A 26888-nucleotide genomic window follows, 5' to 3' on the forward strand; every position below is an offset into this window, starting at 1 on the left:
CATCATGAGTACCATGCCATGTGGAATACTGCCGTTTTATAATGCATCTCGTTATCTGGTGAACTTTTACCACTTTTTTCTTGTTCAGTATTTTCTTGGCTATATTAGCCCTTTGTATTTCTAGGTTCATTTTACAATCATCTTTTTAATTTCCACATAAACCTTCTTTGGAATATGATCAACATTGAGTTAAATCTATAGATCAGTTTGGGAAGAATTGACATCTTTACACTATTGAGTATATTAGGTGTCTCCTATGATTTTCCTCTATACTTTATTTAATTTTAGGTTTTATAAAATGAGAAAAAGAAATCCAATGGAAAAAATGGACAATGAACTTGAACGGAAACTTCACAAAAGAGGATGTTCAGAAGTTCAAGAATAATATGAAAGTGTGTTTAACCTCACCAATAATTGGGGAAATTACAATTACAATGAGATACCAATACAAATTCACAAAAATGGTTGAAATTAGACTTATAATGCTAAGTGTAGATGAGGGTATGGAATAACTTGAACTCTCACAACTAACTGGTAGAAATGTAATTCAGACAGCCATTGAAAATAGTTTGGCATTATATACTAAATGTGATAAAAATGTGCATTTCTTGTGACCCAACAATTTCATTCCTTAGCATATAATAGACATACATTTCTATGTTTGCCAAAAAATTCATATATATATAATATTATTTTATATATATGAAAGAGTGTTCATAGTAGCTTCATTTGTAATAGCCAAAATTAGAATGAAAGTAAGCAAATGATAGTGACACACAGTACATAAGATAGATCAATTTCCGGAAAGAGAAAAAAGTGAGACACAAAAGTGTATCTACTGTAATTTCGTTTAATTAAATTTCAAGAATAGGCGGAATGCTTCCATGAGTTTAAAAGTCAGAAGAATGGTTAGATTTTAAAATGCAGGATGAAATCTTCAGAGATGTTGAAGCTTTCCATGTTTTGACCTGGTGGTCGTTATACAGGTGCATTTGGTTTGAGAATATTTATCAAGCTGTACACTCAAGTATATTTTCTGTATGTAGGCTATCAATTTTTTAAAAAAAAGTTTAATAAGAGGAATGTAGGAAGGGAAAGTAAAACTGATCTTGCAACCTGCCAAACTCCAAATTATGGCCATATTTATCTATCTGAACATAGACCGTGTATTTTATTATGAAATTGTTTAATAAAATGTGATAAGTGAATATACAAAATTAGAATGTGATTAATGCAATATATGGATCTTTTCTCAGGAGGTTATATTTCTTACTGAAAATAGAAAATCTTGATAAAATTCCAATGTTTTAGCAGGCGAAGACTCTCGAATGAGGGTTAAATTGGACAAGGAGTCCTTCAAAAGAAAATTTCCACAAAGCTCCCATTTGAGCCAGGGCCCTAATGGGGAATGACATATAATTGAGGTCTCTGTATTAAAGGACAGAATCTCAAGTAAAACATTGTCCAGTGTAAACCAAAACCTTGAGTGAAATAACCTTTACCTGAGCTAGCCCCAGGCCAAAAGACACAGAATACAAATGCTCAAAAGTAAATGTATTATCATTTTATACTTCCCATTATTTTGTAATAAAAGAAAGCAGAAAAGAAATGGAAAGTATCCCAAGGGACATGTTTTTTACTCTCTGATTATTAGCATAAAGAATAAACACAGAAAGAGAACGTTCAAGAGCAGGATATTTTCCTAAAAATGGCCTTGGGTATTCTACAGCAGATGACTAAATGATCCTGGGATGGGGTATAAATAAATAAGCATATTAAGTAAAATAGTAGATAGAACTATTTTCCTTTTAAAAATCACAGATTCTCAGAATGAACTAGAGGAGGCATTGATTAGAGATTTTGAGTAGTCATACCTTAAACAGAATAATGTTAGTATTTTTAGATTCAGCGCATTATTTATTGAGTGTCTACTATATGTCAGGTTGTATTCCAAATGGTAGGAACACTGCAGTCAGTGATCAAAACAAATGCAGTCGTTTATGTCATGGAGTTTAGAGTCAAATACCAGAGGATGTTAAATATGTATAATGTATGTAGTGATAGCTAAGTGAATGAAGAAGAGACAAATAGACTAGGAGGTTTGGGAAGGCCTTTGGTTAGGTTGTCTTATAGGTGGAGACTGGAAGGAAGTGAAGGAGTGAACCATGGGATTATCTACAGGAAAATGGTCCAGGCAGTGGGATAAAAAGACCTAGAGGAGAAAAAGCATTTGGAAATAGGACTCAATAGGTGGAGAGGACTGAGTGTGGAAAAAAATGTAGTAGAGTAGGGGATCAGAGAGGTAGTAGGGTGGTGCTGGGAAGAGGAGAACATGGGGAGCCATGGTTAGGGTTTGAATTTAGTTCTAAGTGAGATGAAAATGACTAAACATAAAAAGGCTATTATAAATTAAATGGGTAATAAAACAAGTTCTTTTAAAAGTCAGAGATAAGAATATTAATGACAAAGAAAAACTTATAAGTATTTGAAAATATCATTTTTATCCAAGAAAGTTGAAATCAATAATTAAAACATAATACAACTTACAGCATAATAGAAATACTGCTAAAACCATAAAGAATAAATGATGGAAATATATTTTTATTCAGAGCCTTTAATTCACCATTGTCAGATTACAACACAGTTAGCAGCAAAGAAAAAAGTTGAGAATACAAATAACATAAACTGTAGATTTAATAGTGATTTTCTACCTATCGATACTCCCAAGCATAGATGATTCTATAAAATCTGTGTGAATTATATATAAACCTTCTCTCCCATAAGGTTAGATTTGCAAGGAAAACAGTAGTTTATAATTTAATTTAAATGAACCAAATCCAAATGTGAGCTCTCAAACAGGCATTCAGAAAATTCTAACTTTGTCATTATTAAGAATGATTTCCCCTATCCCTAGGGAATGGCCAGACATCAGTAGACCTATGTGGTGCCTTTTATAGGCAGGGGAAAAGCCTTTTATTTTTAGTCCATTGAATTATCCACTGATATAGTCACTATCCAAGCCCAAGTCATCTCATGAAGCCATGTGTATCATTAACAGTCCTGAAATGAATCAGAAAGCCTATGCAAAGACAAAGTTGAAAAGACTGTAATAAAAGGAATATATATAGAAATATGGGCAGGATTAAAGGAACCAACGATGAATGGTGAAGCACCAGAGACTAACCTCAGTTAATAGGCTTTACTACCCCTAAACCTAGAGAGACAAGAGGAGAGAGCTGTTACCTTAAACCAATGAAAGCTCTAACCTTGGGAATGGGTCCACTGGATAGCAAGTGCAACCATAGATACCTAAAGAATGCAGTTACTCTCAAATCATGGCCTGCTGGAGGAGGTGGGAGATTGATACCTTAGTCTCTCTATTCAGTCCTCTAATAGTCTGCCAGTGCTGCTCATTGGTTGAACCTAACTAGAAGCCAGAGGATAAGAGATCCTGGACGATGGAGCCATCTCATACTAGGTGGGTCATCTCAAACAAAGAAGGTGTGAAGAATGTGGGAGGGGGAGCAATCAGAGAAAACCCAGCCCTTCAGATAGCTCTAATTTTTTTTTTTTTTCTTCTGGTCAAAAGAAGACTTGGGAATCTCTACGTTAAGAGCCCTAATGTTGGCCAGGGCCCAACCTTGCTGGGTGTAGCAGGAAGCCATTCACTTTTTTTTTCTTTTTTTTAATATTTATTTATTTATCTATCTATTCTGGCTGCGCTGGGTCCCAACTGCAGCACGCGGGATCTAGTTCCCTGACCAGGGATCGACCCGGGGCCCCTCACATTGGGAGTGCGGAGTCCTAACCACTGGACCACTAGGGAAGTCTCGGAAGCCATTCACTTTTAAGGCCATACCACCTCCCCCATTTGCTGACAGGGAGTGGAGGTGGTTTCTGGCTAGTTTTGGAACCAGCTGACATTACTCTCCCATGCTTCTGGGGAACACCAGAATAAGAAAAGGAAGATAGACTAAGAGTTATCTCTAACTTCTACCCTGCTATAAAACTTACTATAGGCGTAGGCGAAGAGAAACATATAAAAAACGTCCTTGGCATATATACAAATAAAAAATGGATAATATATTTGAATGTAGTGAAAATGTCATTAAACACATAAAAAGAACTTTTAAAGTGCATAATCTTTGATGATAATAATATAACAGTAGAAATTAATAATACTTAAAAGAATTCAATTTGATTAATTTAAAGTGTATAAGAAACCAAGAGTACAAATCCATGTTTTTATAGGAAAAAGCATTCCATGAGAAAACCCATGAGAAATGGCCTCAGTTCTACCCAGAGGTTCAATTTTTGTCTTTGCTTTTATCTTCATTAAAAAAAAAAAAAGATAAAATAAATTAATTCTAGCTTTCAACCATAAATGTTACAAAAAAGGAAAAAATGCTCTAAGGAAAGTAGGAAATAAAAGATAAATGAAGAAATGAGTTAGAAAAAAGAAACGCTAGATAAATTTAAGATATTAGTTCCTTGTAATAAAATCATAAGATAGACTAATCTCATAAATTTAATCAGAAAAAAGAGGGAAATAAATCAAATCTATGCAATTTAAACATAGAAAATATTAAAAATAAGTACAAGAGTAGAAACCAAAAATGGAATCTACACAGAACTATATGTTGATTATAAAAAAGCAATGAAATTGGATTGTATTCTATTTAAAATCATAAATTACAAGAATTAACACAGTGGAGTATAGAGTACCTACATCAATAACCAAAGGAACTTAAGAAATCATAAAACAAAACCAAGCAAACTTTTTACAAACACTTCTGGGTCCAATGGTGCTAGTGGTACATTCAAAGTTTTAAGAAATTGATAATTGCTAATAGAAAATCATGAGGGGGCCTTCCAATTCTACAAATCTGTTCACAAACCTAATTTTTAAAATCACGTGAAAAAAATTGGCCCTGGCTTGTTGTTAAAGGGGTATTAGAAACTTCCTTTTGAAAAGATATTTGTGGTAGTTTCAAGATCTTCTTAGGTCAAGTTCATTTTGTCTCCTTCCTTCCTCCCTCCCCTCCTCTCCTCCTCCCCTCCCCACCCGTCCTCCCCTCCTCCAATTTGGCCTCTTCCTCTGCCATAAATGACTAGTTTTAGCATATTCCCTAATTCTAAACTAGCAACTCAATGTGAGCCTGTGCTTCAGTTTCCTTTCTTTTCTCTCCTGACTTCTCACTTACTCTCCTCACTCAAATGTCACTCACAACTTAGCTTTGTAGAGCTCAGACACCACATTTATGTTCCGATTTGCATTCTCTCTGGTGGCTGTTTTAACATGGAGTTATCCCTGCTATCAGTAATTTATTTGTGAAAACCACTTATTGAGAAAGAAGTACTTCTAAGTGCAGTGATGCATTTATCACAATATTTGCTGAGAGGGAGTGGAGGTGGTTTTTGAAATAAAGTTGGCCGTGGTTTAAAAAAGCAAACAAAAGACAATACAAAATCCTGTGAAACAGGGGATGACTCTACCAAATGGTTGTGTTTGTCTACATACTAGCTCAAGATAAAATGTATCCACAGCTTCCATTTATTTGTAACTTATTGAAGGTAGATAGAGCAAATCTCAGATAATAGGGAAACATCTCTCATACTGCCATTCTATCATTCCTTTATCCTTCTCCGCTCTTGTTTGTGGGCAGTCCCCTTCACCAGACATTCTGAATACAGTTCTACAGGTCTTTAACCCCATCTTCTCTCAGATGTAAAGAAATATTTAATGGGTCATTTGAACTTGTTTATTGGTATTTTTTTTCCTTAGATATAATTAAATTCCAGTCAATGAGTTTCCTCTAATACAAATTTGCATTTTTAATCATTTTATGTAAAGTTGAATAATGATTGATTTTTTTCACTGGTAAAGGAATTTAGCCGTTAAAAAACTGGTAGGGAGATTTAACTGTCTGTGGTGTTTTAAACTGTCCTCCAGATGCATTATGATACCTGTCTTCCATTCATTGGCTGATCCCAGTTTGTTTCCTCTTCTTCCATCCCAAGATTTCCAAGTGTATACTTTATGAACCCCAGTGCCTTTTTGAAGTCATAGGATGCACTCCATCATTATTTTAAAGAAACTGACAAAAATAGAGTGTTGCATTATACCCTGGCATATACTGGGACTTTACTGATTTAACGTGATTTAGTATTAACTGACACAGTTGTAAATCTCATAATTATGTTCACTACTCTCATCAATTGTCTATGACAGAGTGGCACAATTTTACCAAGTAATTTCAACTATACAAGGTGAGATAGCACAAAGAAAATAAGATCGTTGTTGTACATTATTAAACCACAAATCCAAAATGAGTACTTAAAAAGCCTAGGGTGAAAATTCAAATGTCAGCTATGTTCAAATATTCAATTAATCACATCATTGAAAATTGTCACTGAATTAGATTGAATGGTTGTCAAATGTCACTGATCTGAAAAATGATAGTGTTCACTCTTCCTGGCATATGATCTTAGATAAAGAGGATTCTAAAGGGTTCTTTAAAAGTAGTATTTTATGTGTCCTTTAAGTATTCAGAAACTTAAATAGCCATTTAATGTATTTTGGGGTATGTCAGAACATAATATCTTTGACCAAACATAAACTGCTTCCATTTATTACTCATAAAATCCAGTGTTCAGATATAAATTCCAAAATCTTAATTTATGTTAGACAAGTATTATATATATATTAAAATTTCAGTCTACACAATAGGCCTGTGATACGGCTGCACCTTATATATATTGATTCCAAGGATCCAGAAGAAGTGTATCCATTTAACCCTGTCACTCACTAACTACAGGATCTTTGTCAAATAATTTCATGACTTTGGTTCCACTTTGTCATCTGTGAAATGTACTAATGGAAATAGTTGCACTTATTTCAAAATATTCTTCTATGGAACATAAAAATATATACAAGCATATCTTATAATCTTTAAATTCATATTCCGATGCAATATGAAATTATTCCTCTTAAAATGAAGCTAGTTATCACTGAAAATAATTTCATAAGGTGAATTGTTTACCTTCCCCCAACCCCGTACATTTCTTGCATCAAGGAAAAAATATTATGTTTTTCCTTACATATTCAACTTAAAATTGAGGTAATCATTTACTTTGATTTGTACACATGGAGATCTTTTGGGATAATAATAATATGGCTACAAATTATATTATAATTGAAAAGTTTTCTCATTATAATGAATGTTAGTCATGTATCTTAGAATTTTTTGCCATTGCTGTTGCCAAGTGTTTTTTTTTTTTTTTTCTTGAAATCAGTATACATGGCTGAAAACTGGATAGCTCTGGCTACATAGGGTTCTTTAAATTTTTCTTTAAATTTTATTTTATTTTTTATACAGCAGCTTCTTATCAGTTATCTATTTTATACATATTAGTGTGTATATGTCAATTCCAATCTCCCAATTCATCACACCACCCCCACCCCCACCCCCCGCTTTACCCCCTTGGTGTCCATATGTTTGTTCTCTACATCTGTGTCTCTATTTTTGCCCTGCAGACTGGTTCATTTGTACCATTTTTCTACGTTCCACATATATGTGTTAATATACGGTATTTGTTTTTCTCTTCCTGACTTACTTCACTCTGTATGACAGTCTCCAGGTCCATCCACATCTCTACAAATGACCCAATTTCGTTCCTTCTTATGGCTGAGTAATGTTCCATTGTACTTATGTACCACATCTTCTTTATCCGTTTGTCTGTCGATGGGCATTTAGGTTGCTTCCATGACCTGGTTATTGTAAATAGTGCTGCAGTGAACATTGGGGTGCATGTGTCTTTTTGAATTACAGTTTTCTCTGGGTATATGCCCAGTAGTGGGATTGCTGGGTCATATGGTAATTCTACTTTTAGTTTTTCCAGGAATCTCCATAGTGTTCTCCATAGTGGCTGTATCAATTTACATTCCCACCAACAGTGCAAGAGGGTTCCCTTTTCTCCACACCCTCTCCAGCATTTGTTGTTTGTAGATTTTCTGATGATGCCCGTTCTAACAGGTGTGAGGTGATACCTCATTGTAGTTTTGATTTACATTTCTCTAATAATTAGTGATGTTGAGTAACTTTTCATGTGCCTCTTGGCCATCTGTGTGTCTTCTTTGGAGAAACGTCTATTTAGGTCTTCTGCCCATTTTTTGATTGAGTTGTTTGTTTTTTTAATTTTGAGCTGCATGAGCTGTTTATATATTTTGGAGATTAATCCTTTGTCCATTGTTTCATTTGCAAATATTTTCTCCCATTCTGAGAGTTGTCTTTTCGTCTTGTTTGTAGTTTCCTTTGCTTTGCAGAAGCTTTTAAGTTTCATTAAGTCCCATTTGTTTATTTTTGTTTTTATTTCCATTACTCTAGGAGGTAGGTCAAAAAGGATCTTGCTGTGATTTATGTCACAGAGTATTCTGCCTCGGTTTTCCTCTAAGAGTTTGATAGTGTCTGGCCTTACATTTAGGTCTTTAATCCATTTTGAGTTTATTTTTGTGTATGGTGTTAGGGAGTGTTCTAATTTCATTCTTTTACATGTAGCTGTCCAGTTTTCCCAGCACCACTTATTGAAGAGACTGTCTTTTCTCCATTGTGTATCCTTGCCTCCTTTGTCATAGATTAGTTGACCATAGTTGCATGGGTTACATAGGGTTCTTGCTGTCGTTAAAGTGGCATTCTATATTGCCAGGTATAAGATACACAGTATTTATAAAAATTCAAGTTAAATAGTATTATATTGAAAGTGTGTATGTCTTTTACTATCTTGTGAAATCATTTTATATATATATATATATATATATATATATATATATATATATATTTTTTTTTTTTTTTGGTAGGCGGGCCTCTCACTGTTGTGGCCTCTCCCGTTGTGGAGCACAGGCTCCAGACGCGCAGGCTCAGCGGCCATGGCTCACGGGCCCAGCCGCTCCGTGGCATGTGGGATCTTCCCAGAGCGGGGCACGAACCCGTGTCCCCTGCATCGGCAGGCAGACTCTCAACCACTGCGCCACCAGGGAAGCCCCTGTGAAATCATTTTTGAGGGCAGGTTTATAGAGGGAAGCAAATGAAGCCCTCTAGTATACAATATTCCATCTAGGAAATTTTGCTTAGTTTAGTTATAAGAGCTACTTTGCCAAAAAGTTTAGTTCTGTACCTTATGTTCAATAAGACTACCTGCATTGAAATTTCTATTTTGCTATGTTTGTTTCAATATTCTTTCACCATTTTAATGTTTATATTTCCTTAACATTATGAGATTTTTTAAATTAACTGCTTAAAATCTTTAGTGTCAAAGAGGAAATGTATAAACAAACGAAAACACAGTTCTGTTAAGAGTTACCTTGTGATGTATGATTATCATAAATGCATCCAAAATAGAGAGAAATTTTAACTCATTTCACTAGTCTTTAAGCAATTTGATAAAACAGTTCATTTTTTAGTCTTTGTCCTCGACAGTTAATATGTGGTATATGGTGGATGGTGAAAAATATTTAATGAATTATGTAGAGCTTAGTCACTAAAGTTAGGGGGTAGTATCTTTATAGTGTGTTCCCAGTACTAAGTCTTATGATGTATTCTATGTCAAAATGTGCTTTTGAAAGGTATTTTTCAATGCAAATTTCTATATTTGTTTAAAATAAAAAATAACACTTTGAATGTACAGATATGAGAGGGAAGAAAAAAAACCTGCCAGTAGAGACCCAAGGCCACAATGGCCAATGCAGCCCACCCTTGATGTTGTATATATTGAACTATTCATCATTTAATAATAAAAGATTCATTACATGCATCTTTCAATGGCAAAAGTGGGTATGATTTATGCCCATAAGTCTTAAAATTTTATATGAACCTTAAACACAGTATAAAAGCACATGCTGCAGGGCAGTGAAACTCCTTTGCTTTTTCTAAATTTTTGATCTTTTAAATGCATTATGTTTGGAAGGATTATATAAATACTTGAGGAATTTCTCTTGAACATGGAGAAGTCTCTTTAGCTTGACTGCATGATGGCAGATGTTTTATAAAAGGTACTCAGCACATTTAAAAAGCAAATCTTGTTTGTCTTGAGTGTTGGAAAGAGATTCTCTATTATAAACAGTTTATGAGAAAGAAATGTATGGATCTGAAAGAACCAAATATATAGAAGGTAGAAGTATCTGCATGAGGTCTATCAGGAGGGCTGTTTATTTGATAAATCCCAATGCATGGTTTTTCCCTAAATGTTAGTTATTGTTTAAGATTCTGGTTAAGGAAATCCACTCAAACTCTTAAAGATGATATTTCATGGTTCCTTTTTTTTTTTTTGGTACATCATGGTTCCTTTTATAATCTTACATTCTATGTGAAGTTATTTTATAAGGTTTAATCAGCAGCATTTTTCAGTTATTTAAACGCACATACCAAGACTGATAAGTACAAAGACTGCTTGCCCTTATCCCTTACCCCATGCCTAATGAAAATAAAATCTCAGATTGTATTCTGCATATTAAGGAACAAAAGTGACTCCTCCTTAGGATAAATGTTGAAATCTGAAGTGATCTGGAAGAACCACATCCTTTGAAACATATGAGGAACCTCCTAGCCCTAACCTAATATCAACTGGCTGAATGATACAAGATGTGTTTTCATTAGTCCCTGTAGTTATAAAATGTCCTTCTCAGTGGTTGTCTAAAAAGGCAAGAATATCATTTATTGGAAAGATGATGGTTCCTTTATTGAATGAGACATAACTTTCTACAACATCCATGTTAGGAATGCATATGCTTAAATTATTTACAAACTAAAACTGGAAAAGTTTATCCATCTCCCTGCCACCACCAAAAATTTCAAAAGCATGGAAATATTTGTAAGAGATTTATTCCTTAGAACCTTGTCAGATATATCACAGGAATATCACTCCCTTGCATGTATTTACCTTTTTTCTTTTACCTTCTGTTTTACCCTGAGAAGTTCCATTTTCATTATTTGACCTGGTTATTGCAAGTTTTTAAATGTCAAATGTTCCTCATTCCAAAGTCACTGTGTGCAGTTTATATCTGATGAACTCATTCTGCTATCCTTCTTCCTGTAAAACTAATCAAAAATAATATAAACTTGTCTAGGTCAGTAATCTCCTTTCACTAAACCATTACATTTCAGGTTCGTTTTAAATCTTATGGTTTTCCTAAGTATTCTTAAATCTTACATATATCAGTATTATATGTATAAATCCTTTCAGTATAACCCCCGTGGGCTATCTAAATTTAGCTTGTAGAAAATATTACCGACAATGCTAGATTGCATCCAAGCCTTGAAGGAACTGGGGATAAAGCAAAACCTCGGATAAAACAAACATTATTCTCTTGAATAAGCAATGGAAAAGAATTGATCCTCATGCCCAGTGGTTAGTAAACTCATTTAGTAGGTAGAACACCAGGAAGGAGCAGTGCTCTCTGGAATACTTATATATTAATCGTAGAATTACTAAATATAAATTTTTGTACAAAATCAGATATTTTAGTCTAGCTACTAATGTGGGGACAGAATAGGAAGTCCCTTCAATTCGTGTTCTCACACCTATAAAATGGATAACAATAGACTACTGTATTCCAAAAGCCAATTCCTTAAGTTTCCTAGGTGCATTTTTTTACAGCCAGCTCATCCTAACCCAAGGGATTTTTTCCTATGAGTTCACATTTAAATATTCTGCTGGAGCCACAGTAAGGTTCCATTAATGGTGAGGGAATTCCGTGGTGGTCCAGTGGTTAGGACTCCACACGCTTCCACTGCAGGGGGCCCGGGATCGATCCCTGGTCCGGGAACTAAGATCCTGTGTGCTGTGGTGCGGCCAAAAAAAAAAAAGCAAATGGTGAGAATTTTCTATATATTCCAGAATTATGTTTGAGTAAAGCATCTTCCACAGATAACACTGCAAAACTCTGAGCCAGAATCTAATGTTACTTTCTGAGTAGAGTCTTAGGCCTGTTTGCAGGAACTCCTAAAGCCAATCTTCATGTGGAGGTGAACTTTTTCTGCAAAAATTCAATGCATGCTATTTAATTTTCACACATAATATCAATTTTCACACCTATTCATTTGGTGTCAGATGCTTTCATTATGCAAAACAGGGAAACATAACTTTCGGCCTCCTCAGTGACCTCAAGATTGAATTTCCTGTTATTTTGTGCTTGTTACACCCTCCCACACACACACAGAATCCATTTATTAGCATATATGTCATATAAATGGTTTTTGTTTTGCTTACTAGACAGACACATAATTATTCATTTAACATAGATATTAACGTATTTTAATTTTTATTTTCCCTTTTCATAGTTATTTGGAAATTAGATTGATAATCCTTGGAAGATGTAATTCCAGAGCATATATTAGGAAAAAACTACGTAAAAGAAAGCAGAGAAGCAATTGTGCGGCATGGTAATGATTATTTGAGAAGAGCTAGTAATGATTTAAAAAATATCAATATAATTCATAGCTACATGGTGAGATATGGGGCATTATTAACAACAGCAAGCATACGAAAATTGAGAGTCAAATGGATTAGCCATGAAAATGAACAAATAAAAGGGTTTATTGTTTGGTAAAAGCAATATTCAATAGAACCTGAATAATATGCCATCTGTAGACTATAAAACCTCACAAATTTGTGTTTATAAGATATCACACATGCACACTCACACATACACTGATCATATGAATAGGGAGCTTTTTAGGCCAGATTAGGAAAGAAGTTGGGAAGAAAGTGGGGCAAGCAAAATGGAAAAGAAAACTTGTCTCAAGAACAATAGGAGAGGCATGTATAAGATCTCATTCATGCATTTGTATAAAATAATATTTGTGTGGTCTTATATATAAAGAAATACAATATTTCTAAAAAGAACAAAAATGAAATGATATATACACACATACATATGTACATATACACAGACATAGAAAACGGTACAAAGATTAACATATAGTTTACCACTCAAAAAATGGGGATAGTTGTGTTTCTTACAACCCAACTACAGGATGACAAAATACCTACCTATGACAACACAACTTGATCAAATATGAACCTTTAGAAAGGAATGATGATTGGTAATAATTGCAGTGTGATAAGATTACCCTCTAAGGCACACACAGTTGAGAATATATGTGTGAAATACCACTTAAAAGCCATGCTACTTACTCATTGCACCCTATGGCAAGCACCACCAACAAAACTGGCCTACTGGATAGGATAGTATAGTGAGTAACATTGGCAATAAAAAAAGTGAACTAACAAAATATAATTGCAAATCAACAGAAAGTTACATAAATTGGATTACATTATTGTAACTGTCTACAGAATATCCCTATAAAACTAAGATGTAATACTATGCTCTTATTGTTTATTGAAGGTTGACAAAAGAAATGGTCAAATGGTTATCACTGCTTCACTTGTAAAGTTGTAATTAAAGATGCAGTATATTACTATAAAATGCACATTTCTTAAGAGTTGAGAATTGTGAAAACGTTTGTTGTCCCTGACAAAAATGTAAGCATCCTTGTACTGGTTAGGGACATTTATAATGAATCTCAGCTAGTTTTTTCTCAGTGCCCATAAGAATTAGCCAAGATCTGTTCAACTTTTCTGGTATTATTATTTTTCTACCTCATAGTAGCCTAACTTGTTCCTTGCATTCCTTGAGATTTTTTAAGACTCTTCATAATCCTGCCCCAGATTGTTTAACAACTTCACACATGCCACCTTGTCCCTGAGTACAACACTTCTAATTCCCAACCATGTAATATCTTTTACGCTTGCCCCCCATATCCTTAGTCACATGTGTCTTCTTGGCATTCCTTCCACACACACCCCCTTTATTTGTTCCAGTTTTATATTCCTTCTTTACAGATTCGGTCAACACTGAATATTTCCTCTTTCTTTTGCTTACACTGTCACAAAAATTTCTTTTTCTCTACTGGGTGTCCATGAGACACAGTTGCCTACCTAATTTTTTCCAGTGGTTATAAATAAGTTTTATTGGAACACAACTATGCACATTCCTTTAGATATTGTCTAAGGCGTGTGTATGTGCCAGTGACTTCTTTTTATTATTTATTTTTATTGTGGTGAAATGTACATGTCATATACATTACCAGTTTAAACATTTTTAAAAATTGGTGTACCATTTTTAAGTGTACAATTGAGTGGCATTAGTATTATACATTCCCCTATGTATGCAACCATCACCACTATCCATCTCCAGAACGTCTTCACCATCCCAAACTGAACCTCTTACCTGTTTAAAAAAACTCTGTAATCACCTCTCTCTTAGCCCCCGGTAACCTCTATTCTACGTTCTTTCTCTATAAATTTGACTATTCTAGGTATCTCACATAAGTAGAATCATATAATATTTTTTATTTTATGGCTGGATAATTTCACTTAGCATAATGTTTTCAAGGTTCACTGACGTTGTAGCATGTATCAGAATTTCCTTTCTTTTTAATATTGAAGAATACTCCATTGTATATATATACTATGTCCTCTTTATCTATTCATCTGTCAATGGATATTTGGATCATTTCCACCTTTAGGCTATTGTGAATAGCTGTGAACATTGATGTATAAATATCTGTTTGAGTCTCTGCTTTCAATTCTTTTGGATATATACCTAGAAGTGGAATTTTTGGATCCTACCTAATTTTAATTAACTTTTATTTTGTGACCTGCTATTAGCCCGTGAGCTTTTTGACATTAGGGATTCTACCTTAGTCTTCTTTATCAGGCCTAAGCACAGTCCCTGATATAATATAGATTGGATTTTAAAAGGGATTTTATGGGGATAAATAAATGGAGGAATCATCTCCCTACTCACACAGAGAACAAGCTTATGAGAGTGGATAGGGGCAGCTGGTATCTAAGTGCCTGCTGCTTGCTCTTAGTCTCCCCAGGATGATCCCTATGGCAAGTCTAAACTTAACTACCAGCAGTGGTTCCCCAAGTATATCTATTTTCTAGAAATCACATGTTCTTTATTTAAATAATTGAATCTTCAAAAATATATGGTGTGATTCTCACTGTCACTATAATTAAGTTCCAGAAAGCAGGAGTATTTTTCCCTTTTGTGTTCTAAGTACATCAGTGCCTGACATATGAATTTGTTGAATGAATTAATCAGTAAACCAATTCTTAAAGTTATAGCATCTTTTCCACATGGAGAGCCCCTCCCCTCTACTGCCACATGAGGAATCCCCAGCTGAAATGTAGATGATGGTGCTTTCTTGTTCAGGAGTTATTCATCTCCCCTGGGATCTAAATTCTAGAAACTTGTTGTATCTACTTTGTATAATTAAAATGAAGGTATCATGGCAAATTATTGTTTGCATGTATAGGAAAAAAATCTATATGAATACCCAGTAATTTGAAATTCTGATATTTACTTCAGCACTGAATTAGGAAAAATTTGCATGGGGTACTACTAAAATTCAGCTGTCCAATGAGAAGCATCTGCATTGTAGAAATAAGCAGACGTGTAATGTGTTACAATGGCAGTATCACCTTGACTTTCCAATACCCAAGAAAATCAAGGTCTTTCACCTTAACCAGCTTTCAGGACTTCTGCTCATCCACTCTTCAATACAGCCTTACTTAAATGTCCATTTATATGCTGTCCATTTACTTCAGGCTGACTTCTCTGTAATGTCCATGTGGTACCATCCTCACATGTAATCTATTGCATAGCTTAGTAATGTCCTCTACTATAAATTATGTGTGGAATTAAACTATGGACTTGTATCTAGATCTTTTATCCTTATTTCAATGATTCTACATTTTTCTGTATCAATTATTTGTTTTAATCCAATCCACCAATAATTTGTATATAGTTGGGATATAAAAATAAATTTAAGTATTAGATTATCCATTGAACCTACAAATAAGTTTACGTGGGGAGTAATTGGGAGTGATTTGGCAATGAAACTGAAGAGTAGCCTTTTTATTCTTTTCACCTGGATTTCCCACATAGCTTCATAGTTTTAAAAGTTATAATTAATAGGATTTAGAAAATTAAGATGAATGATAAAGAATATATTTTAACATTGAGTGAGAAAATGGTAAACCCATCTTACTGGAGGAAGAGACAAGAGGGAAAGACAGATCCAAGTGAGACTTAATTCGGTAAAGGTTTACAGCCTGAGAGAATGAAAGGTTTAACCAAAATGAATCTCGGCTATTTAGTGAAGCTCCCTAGAGGAGGATAAATGGGAAACTCTCTCAGATCAATACCCTCAGGACAAGACAAAATGGCAGAGTCCTGGAGACAGCCAAAAGAAAAGTCAACCAAAGGTATCAGTGAGCCTAGGGATAGTAAGTAGGGAGAGAAATCTGAATTCTCAGCCCTCAACCCTTGCTGTGACAGTTTCACTCCCATTGTATAGACCTTAATCTGAAGTTGCATATTTGCTTTATTGTGATATTCTCTCTTTTTAAAGTATCCCTGGATACTCATTTTTAAAGTTAACTTTTTTCTTTGAGATAATTGTAAATTCACATGTAGTTATAAGCAATAATACAGAAAGATCATGTGTACCCTTAATGCAGCTCTACCCCAATGGTAACATACATTAAAATTATAGTATAATATTACCATGGACATCAACATTGATACAATCCACCAGTAGTATTTATGTTTCCCAAGTTTTACTTGTACTTTTGTGTGTGTGTGACCACGTGTTTTTAGTTCTTTACAACATTATCACATGTGTACATTTGTGTATCCACTATCAGAGTCAAGTGCAGAACAGATCCATCATCACAAGTATCCCTTGTGCTACCCTTTTATAAACACATCCACCTGCCCCTCCCACCCCACTTCAGTTCCTAACCTCTGGCAACTGCGACTCTGTTCTACATTTCTGTAATTTTGTCTTTTCAAAGCTGTTATATAAATAGAATCATACTGTATGTAACCCTCTGCGATTGGCTTTGTTTTTTTTTTCACTCAGCATAATGCCCATGAGATTCACGCAAGTTGCTGCATGTATCAATAGATGTTCCTTGTCATTGCAGAGTGGTAGTCCACGGTATGGATGTACCAATATGTTTAACCATTCACCCTTGTATGGCATCTGGGTTGTTCCCAGTTCTTGGCTATTACAAATAAAGCTAGTATGAACACTTAAGTATAGGATTTTGTATAAACAGAAGTTTTTATTGCTTTAGAATAAATGCCTGAGAGCCCAATTGCTGGATTGTATGGTAAGCACATGTTCAATTTTGTAAGAAACTGCTGGAAATGTTTTCCAGAGTTGCTGTACTATTTACATTTCCACCAGCAAAGCATGAGTGACCCAATTTCTTTATATCCTTATCAGCATTTGATATTGTCACTATATTTTTTAAACTTTTTCCATTATGATAAGTATGTAGTGTTAACTCTTTATGTTTATAATTTGCATTGCCCTAATGGCTTGTAATGTTGAATATCTTTTCATGTGCTCATTTGCCTGATGTGTATGTGTAACCTGACTCCACCTAAAAACGTTAGGAGCAAGAAGGACAGGAGATGGGATTTGTCTTGAAAAAATAAAACTCTGCCAAATTTTAATTCCCAAACCCAGTCCTAGATAGAGAAAAGAGAGCCGGCCATTAGCTCCATTGTTTAGTAGAGTTCTAACATGTAATTCTAAAGCAAGGACATTTTAGTCAAATGCAGTCACCCCTAATTACAATAGCACTCCTCTGAGCTAGATAAAAGGATTGATGAAATTTCTATTTTTGAGTTTCAATTATGTCCTAGGAAGCACTTTTTAATTTTAAGCATCCTTTATGAGTTATCATTATTATATATTTTATTTGGAGGTACTTTTTTTGCAGTACGCGGGCCTCTCACTGTTGTGGCTACTCCCGTTGCGGAGCACAGGCTCCGGACTTGCAGGCTCAGCGGCCATGGCTCATGGGCACAGCCGCTCAGCGGCATGTGGGATCTTCCCGGACTGGGGCACGAACCCGTGTCCCCTGCATCGGCGGGCGGACTCTCAACCACTGTGCCACCAGGGAAGCCCTGGAGATACTCTTATTGGAATCTTTAATCTGCAGTAATTTATTTATACACTAAAAGTACACTCATTTCCTATCTCTTTGTAAATGTGTTTGGGGACACTTGTTTGTTACAGAAAGTTCAGTTGCAAATGCAGTTTGTTTCATTTTTAGATTATTTTTAAAAAGCTATAATGCTGCTTAGGCTCTGGAAATAGATAAATGCAATTACCTTTGCATTTTGTTTTCTTTTCAAACAGACATTTTGTCTCCTTCCTTCAAATGTTTCCCCTTTATCTTTAACAGGTTGATTTAGTGAATATTGGAAGCACTGACATAGTAGATGGAAATCATAAACTGACTCTTGGTTTGATTTGGAATATAATCCTCCACTGGCAGGTAAGAATCCTGATGATTTTGTTTTGGTGGGGGAAGATAAAGTAGCTGATCCTTCCTTTCATTTTTACCATTGATTTGCAAAACCTGTATATCCCTAACAATACACAGCCCATCTCCATAGTGCTGCCTTTTAAACTGGGATGATTGTCATCTGCAATGTGAAGTATCAGCAGATTATAAAACAGGTTCCAGCACATTCGCAGGAATATTTTTCTAAATTTTATTTCACTGGGTACAGATGAGGCAAAAGAAAAAAGAAAACTTTTCACAAATAGGTCTTTTGTAACTCACCTAAAAGTAAATCTGCATAGTTTTGTAAGAAGAGGGGTATTTTTCCTGTTAATCACTATCAAATGAATAAGACTCTGTGAATCGTGTGTATTCTCAGTGTAAACTAATGCCAATAAAAGATTATTGGGATATCATGATCTGTATATGTGTTATACAGAAAAACTTACTTCATAGTCTGATTTGGAAATTGCATTTTTTCTGAACCACCTCAGCACAGGGTCTTCTGAATGCCTATATTTACTGGTCCTCTGCAAAATGGATCACAGATCATTGGTTTAGTGAAGAGTATATATTTTTTTAGTCAGACCGACAGGAACTTAAGTTTTAACTTCCTCATTTACCATCTTAGTGACATTGGATATAATGTCATCCCTTTCTGGGCCATAATTCCCTCACTATCAAAAGTGAAAAAAAAATAATGAACACGTGTATTTCTTGTCAGGATTAAATGAGAGAATTACCATAAAGCACTCAGTACAGTGTACCATTTTCCTTAGAGGCATATCATACTAATAACTCTTTTTTTTTTCCACTCATATTTTAAGAATTTGGAGGGTAAATGAGATGCCGGCTCTTTTTACTGGTAGAGATTACGTTTTTATATAACAGCTTTTTTTGAGATATAATTTATATATCATAAGTTTACCTGTTCTATGTGTAAAATGCAAAGTATACCAAACTGGTTTAGTTCTGTTGCCCAGCACTTCTCAAACTATTTTGAGGAAGAAACAATTCCCCCCATCTTTCAAACATTTTAGGATATTTACAGAGTTGTACAATCATCACAACAATCTAAGTTTAGCACATTTCCACCACACTAAAAATAAATCTCATGTCCATTTACCATCACTCTCCTCTCCCACCCCCAACCCTAGGCAACCATTCATCTATTATCTGTCTCTATATGTCTGCCTTTTTGGACATTGCATACCAAATGCACTCATACAATATATATTCTTTTATATCTGTCTTCTTGCACTGAACATAATCTTTGAGGTCCATTCCTATCGTAGCAGGTATCACTACTTCCTTTAGTAAGGTTGACTTTTAACTTGAATTGTAGGTTGGTACTGCTCGGAGTCAGACAGTATGTAGACCAGAGGTATACCTACTGAACTCAGTACCCATATTTTTCTTCCAGTTGACTCCTATATCTTTTATTGTAAATACTCTGAACTGGCTCAGTCCTATTTCACAGCAATATGGGAAGTGAGAGAGAACAACCATAACGGCTGACAACAGAGAATAGCTCATAAGAGCCTCAAATGAGCCCAAGATTCTCAATTCTGGGCGTTTTTCATGTAGTGATGGTGTCAAATAGAACCAGCAAGGCAACATAGCGTCCCCCACCAAACTGGTTTCCTTCTGTTGCTCAGTACTTATCAAACTATCTTGAGGAAGGAGCAGTATTTCCCCCCTTTTCCATTGTGTGTAAATTACAATAAAACTGAAGCATTAGAAAAATGAAATAAAGAGACACATAAAACCCAAGCTTTTTTTTTTTTTTTTTTTTTGGTGGTACGTGGGCCTCTCGCTGTTGTGGCCTCTCCCGTTGCGGAGCGCAGGCTCAGCGGCCATGGCTCACGGGCCTAGCCGCTCCGCGGCATGTGGCATCTTCCCGGACCGGGGCACGAAGGCGCGTCGCCTTCATCGGCAGGCAGACTCTCAACCACTGCGCCATCAGGGAAGCCCCCAAGCTTCTTTTTTATCATTAAGCTCAACCGACATAAATAGGACTCTGTAAAATTGCTATGGAAGTTTCTAACGGACTATCAACTATTGTATTGATATTTATCTTATGGCCTCGTAACAAATTGTTCATGGAGAGACCCCAGCGTGCAGGAAACACTTTGAGTTGCACAGATGGCAGTCATGACAAAGCCAGCAGGAGGACTTAGGCGTGCTCAGAGCCCCAAAAGGCTATTTTAATTGTATTTATCACCCAAACTGTCTCTCATATGATCTCACCCTTTCTTATCTCCTCAAAACCCTTTCCAATTCCCTCTCAACTCACTGCAGGATAGAGTTTAAAACTACCCTGTCTGATATTTTCTTCATTTGCTTGTGCGTGTGCTCATTTTTTTAATTAGCATGTGGAAGGGCTTTCACATGAGGAATACCAGAAGGAATGCTTTTGCAGTCTTTGCTGGTCTGAGACTTCTCTTAGAGTCTTCTGTTTTCCATCTATGTCCTCAAACCACCATATCCTTGTGATTGCAAGGATGTAGACTCTTCCCAGCCTCTGCCTCTTTATCTTATCTCTCCTCTATCACACTGCCCTGTTCTACTAAAACTACTAAATCACTTTCTAAAAGTTCCTCCTGCTCGATACTCCTCATTATAACCCAATGAATCGCAGAAGATATTTTCACCAAGAGTGCGTATTTGCCTTCTTATAAAATAGTCAAAGAAGCCCTTGAGTCTCAGTAAAGATTAAAGGACACACTGGCCAACCTAATGTACTTTCCAGATCTATGAGATTAAGAATGACATGAAGAGATGGAAAGATGTGAATCTTTGGTTCCAGTGTCATATACTATGTTATTACTATTGCTGTGGAGGCCTGCTCTCTGAACTTGCAGAAACTCAGGAATGCCAACCCCATTTCCCCTGTCACTGTTTTTCTGGTTTCTACTTAAATGAAATGATTTGCCTGAAAAATAATGCCTGTATCGAGGAGTAAGGAGCTTTGAGCAAAATTGTGAAGTAGACAATGTGTGTTAGGTGTCCCTTTCTTCCTTCTTTTAAAGTGCAAACCATCCTTTTTAGTGGGGCAGGGGGTCACCTCGGTTCTGGGAACCAGCTGGAGATAAAAACATATCCTGCTAATGAAGCTGAATCTGACCTCTGTACCCCGACACCAAATTAATTCTCAGAGACAGAGGTTTGGGTGAAGTAGAAAAGAATATCTTTATTGTTTTGCCAGGCAAAGGGGGCCACAGCGGGCTAATGCCCTCAAAACTGTGTATCCCAACCAGGAGGGGGTAGTGAGGAGTTTTATAGTAATTGTTCAAAGAGGGTGTGATCAGCTTGTGGACATTCTTCTGATTAGTTGGTGGTGAGGTAAGTGGGAGTTGGCATCATCAAACTCCTGGTTCCAACCCGTCTGGGGTGTAGGTGCTTTTGGGCAGCACACTGTTAACTTCTCCCACCTGGTGGAGGTTTCAGTATCTGCAAAACAGCTCAAAGATATTGTTATGTGTATCCCTTGAGGGGGAACCTGGACCTTGTCCCAAGGCTGCACTACTGTTTCTCTTGACTGCTCCTCCCTTGTCTCTGCATCCCCTCCCTTCCCTAATTAGCAACTGTTTAAATCTGCTCCTTGGAACTCAGGGAAGGTCATGGAGGCTGAAGAAAGCCTATTTCCTGTAATCAAGAAATGGGGGACACAGAAAGGCTTTTGTGCCCAGGAGTCCCACAGGGTCCTGCTTGGTATCACTAACAGTGGTGTGCTCTCAAGGTCAGACCCCCACCTTTGCTGGCTACCTCAAAAGAAATACTCAATTCCAGGGCTCCTTTACACTGGAATGTTTATGTTATTTACTATGTGCACAACAGATAAGAGAAAGATGGATTTTGCACTGCTGAAAGCCCTTACTGTAACCTCCTGCCTACCTAGTGCCTTCTGGGCAAAACAGGTCTCGATCTTCTGAAGGTCTTTCACACACTACCATACATCCCTTGTAGAAGACTATTCCTCCCTCTCTTCAGTCCTACCCCTCTGCTGTAACTCCTTTTAGTTACAGGATGGATTCTGGGAAGCAGACTCTGAGTTTGGCAGGCAGGTTGTTCATGGATGCACACCCAAAAGCCTTCTTGAACTCCATGGAGAACTGGGAGCTAGAATGAGCCTTTAGAGTTATCACGAGTGGGGCTGAAATGGTTGAGTCTGTATACAATTTCCCTTCATTAGTTAATAAGGTGTGCTGCCCTAGGAGGGATGTCACCATAGGTGACATGCTTGTGCCACTCAAGTAGTTCCTGAGGGGACTCATGGGTGATGTCTGCCTCAGGACAGCTGGAGAAACAAGCCCTTCCTTAAAGGAGAATCCTTAAAGGTAGTGCATCTGCAGGTCCATCACACCTTCTTTTCCCCGTTAACTCCTAGTCATTTTTTGAAATCAGTGCTCAAAGACATTCCATTTTTTTCCTTTAAAAAATAGATGTATAGCTGTATTCACACACACACATATTTATTTACATTGATTCTTTCTGTGAGCCCTGAGGGTGGGGAATTTTTCTGCTTAAAGACTCCCCATAGGAGCCGCTCAGTGTTTGACTGAAGGTGGATCCTTAATAAAGATTTCTTGGTAACTCTCTTTTCTGTAGGAAAAGAAGAACTGTTATCTCACATTGCCCTTTATTATTATTTTTTTCTCAGCAACATTTGCACCCAGGTAGAAGCAACAGCAATGAGGCTGAGGCTGATAAGCTGAATTAGTGACATAATGATGCTAAAGGAGCTTTGGATCGAATACCATGTTGTTCTTTAACATTATGTGCATAGAGGGCAGTCTGGCCAAGCATTTCACAAATGAATCCCATTCATCATTGGAGGGTTGCCTGATCAGTGCAAATCCATCAACACCACTGAGCCAGTGTCTGCCGATTCCAACCCTGGTTCAGCACAGGACACACAGGACACATCCTGCAGTCTCTGTACATGGAGGCTGTATATTTTATAACTTTAGACTATGATGAGAAAAATTATATATCTTACATAACTATTTGACCTATTTATTCAGTAAGTAAGTGGCTAAATAAGCAGGTCAGGAAGGAATTAAGAAAACTGGATAATCCACCCCTAAATAATAGATTTAGCTATCAAGGGATGGTGACAAATGTATGCAAAGATTTCACATCTTCACATCAATCCCACGTTTACAAAACATCATCTCAAATCCTTTTCAAGTATTTTAAAGTTATATTTAATAGTCTATCCTAAAATTTGCATTGAATCTTTCATAAAAGGATTACTAACATTGGAGATGTTAAAATATGTATTTTGCCCGAAGGCATTTGTTAACTTCTGCATGGATGAAGAAGAAAATAAAATGTCATATTTGGAATACACAATAAATATTCATCATCTGATCAAATGTTGGTAGTATATGGACCTTATACTGCCCAAAAGGGAAGCCCTTGGTGGTCAAAACCACTAACATTTACTTATATACTTACTTTAAGTATGTGATAAGGGGACTGACATTAAAGAAGGAGCCTAGTAATGATTCCTTTAATAGAAAATGTAGACCGTCTGTTCTATAATGAGGTGTCAACTGCATTCTCGAAACCCAGAAAATGGATTTCTGCAGCAGCTGAATTAGAAGAGTGACAGTTGGAAATACAACAACCTGCCGAGTGGCATTTGCACCTGCACACAGCCTAGGACAGAATCAAATGGCCAGAAACCAATTCATGAAAATAAGACCGAACCTGGCCTTTTTCCCCTTTTGCACAGTCTTGCTTTCCGCTTCCCTTCCGGGAGCCGGGGGTGGGAGGGTGGGTGGGGCCCAACCAACGCTACGACGTGGCCCCCAGACCCCACCCCCCAGGACCCAGCGGCCCCTCCCAGTCCTGCGCCGCGGCGCTCCTGGCTGCGCGCCCTCTTCAGCTCGACCTGAAGCCGCCAGCTGCTGGCGGAGTCGCGTCTCTCGTTCGGCCTTCGTCTTCCTCACTGCGCCCGTGCTGGGGTCCCTGCTGGCCCTTGGCTTTCTCCTTGCCGCTGCCACCCTGCTGAACAAGTGGCAGGGCTTGTGTAGGCCCTGAATGGACTTCCTACGCGGCGTCACAGCGGCCTTAGTCTCCTTCGCCATCTCCACAGCTGTCGCTTGATGGGATGGGGCTTCGGAACCAAAGCCCAGGCGTTTTCTTTGCCGCCATGCTGTTTGCACTTGACTTCTACCTGACCTTTCACAACGTGGCCGAATTTCTCAAACAAGGGGACTCTGCAGAGGTGACCGCAGCCCACAAAATGGAAGTAGGGAATTCCGATTGTGACTCCGGAGGTGGCCAGGGGGCCGTGTGTTGGGAGGGAGGCTGTGACTTCTCAGAGTAGCAGTGGGACTTGCTGACGGAGCGGGCCTCGTCACGGCCCTGAGGTGACGTTCCTGAGCCCAGCACACAGGACGGCACCCCTTGCCTTAGAACTATCAAGCCGCTCTGCACGTAAGGGCGTCTTGAATGTTCCACCCCTTCTCCCCAGGTATGGCTCACGGACCTGAAGCCCTTTAACCTCTCTGCCAAAAACAAGTACAAGGGGACAACGTGCGTAGAGCCTTGTTACCTCCCCCTCCCCACCGGCCCCCCCTCAAGAGAAGCATTTCATGCCGTGGGCAGAGTAACAGCTAAGACGGAAACCACCACAGGGCCAACCTGCCAGGCCCCAGTCGATTTTGTCTGCATTTGGTGCCCCTGTTCATGACAGGCACTTTGTCCAGAATGATCCTTCCAAGATTCTTTTGTTCAAGGAGCACTAGCTGCCTCTTCTTTCTTGAGGCAGGGAGAAAACTGACCTTTGCCCTGTCATCTAGGAGTGAGTGAATCTCGGTGCTCATAACTGGCCAAGCATTTCGCAAATGAATCCCATTCATAATGGGAGGGTTGCTTGATCAGTGCAAATCCGTCATCACCACTGAGCCAGTATTTATTAACTGAAGATTAGAACATTCAGGTTTAAGTTTGTGTGCTTCTTGTTCATGCATTTCCTTATGAAAATATCTTTCCACACGTAGGTCAAAAATGTAATGAAAAATATCATGGCTGGATTGCAACAAACCAACAGTGAAAAGATACTCCTGAGCTGGGTCCGACAATCAACTCGTAATTATCCACAGGTTAATGTCATTAACTTCACCACCAGCTGGTCTGATGGTCTGGCTTTGAACGCTCTCATCCACAGTCATAGGTAAGATTATCGAAACATTGAATAATTTTTAAAAGTATTGATTTAGAGTCTGGTATCTGTTTCTCCAGCATGGTTCCTGATCATTTCCCACTATGCAACATGTTATTTATGCTGACCATATTGATCTAACCATCCACTGGAAGGTACTGAATAAGAATATCCTATTTTTATGTGATATTACACTTAGTTGTTGAAATGTTAAAACTATCAGAGCATGAATGTGGTTATGGTGGAGAGGGGGTATCAACATCTTTGAAATTGAGACTGCCAGAAAATCAAGGTTATATTCTAACTTTGCTAAGAATGGAGTTGGTCTTTCTATACAAATAATGTGTTAGTAATGAGCTTCAGCTGTAGCGTTAAAAATGGTTGTAGATCTTATGTGAGTGGCTGTAGTATAATTAGTTACCATCATCAGATTAATAACGTGAAAAAGAAACATTTCTCTTGTCAGATATTTAGATAGCAAATACCATAAGGCCCTGTATGTGTGTATATATATGTATATATACTTATATTTCAGGGGTAAAAGAGGCTCTGGGCATCTTAGCAACCAAGGTAAAGAGCAGACCACAATTAATTCTATGACTCAGTACTCAGAATATCAAAAGAAACAATTGCTCTGGAACAGCAAAGCAATTGCTATAAAGCATGAGAGTTGTTCTGTTGACCTTCGTAAAAGGAACTCAGTGTGACATAGTGAACCAAATGTCCTTAACTATATTCACACTATTATATTTTCTAAGATAAAATAGTTGTTTGCTTTTTCTTGTATAAAGAAGCTTAGTAAGTGAATTAGTAACAGTTCAAGAAAAAGCAAAACAACATGATAAATACATACATTATATATAATGAATACATTCATATATATTGTATGTATAATACATTTACTCTAACGGACATGTGCTTTGGTTTTCCTATTACCCATCTCTTTTACCCAGCCCAATCCCCAGGGTCAGATACATTGCCTTATTAACTGTGCTTGAAATGCCACTGGACTGCATCTGCCCTGATTTTCAATGCAGCTTATCTTTTCTCACTTTGATATTTCTTTTCTCGACGAGTCTAGTCTACCATTTTCCTATGCCAATCTTGCTTCTAGAAACATCCAGAATATAAATTTTCTTCCTGGTTTACCCGTCCGGGAGCAAATGCTCTCTAAATAAGCATCTTTGTCAGGTGTCTTGCTCCAGCTGGGTTTAATTAACCCCATCTAGACTGAGTTTCCAGGTGAATGACTCAGCAACCTGACTTTGGAAAGGAG

The 26888-nt window shown here is 37.1% G+C and overlaps 1 protein-coding gene across 5 annotated transcripts in view; it reads left to right on the forward strand.

Annotated features, from left to right (window-relative positions):
- DMD (dystrophin) overlaps positions 1-26888 on the forward strand; it is a 2236200-nt gene that overhangs the window by 481618 nt on the left and 1727694 nt on the right. For all 5 annotated transcript variants that reach the window (XM_082680764.1, XM_082680765.1, XM_082680763.1 and 2 more), the window contains exons 5-6: positions 18334-18426; positions 25452-25624. In XM_082680764.1, coding sequence (XP_082536890.1) covers positions 18334-18426; positions 25452-25624 — 266 coding nt within the window. The remainder of the gene's footprint in view (positions 1-18333; positions 18427-25451; positions 25625-26888) is intronic.

This window comes from Grampus griseus (assembly GCF_964374135.1).
Source record: "Grampus griseus genome assembly, chromosome: X".
Lineage (NCBI taxonomy): Eukaryota > Metazoa > Chordata > Mammalia > Artiodactyla > Delphinidae > Grampus > Grampus griseus.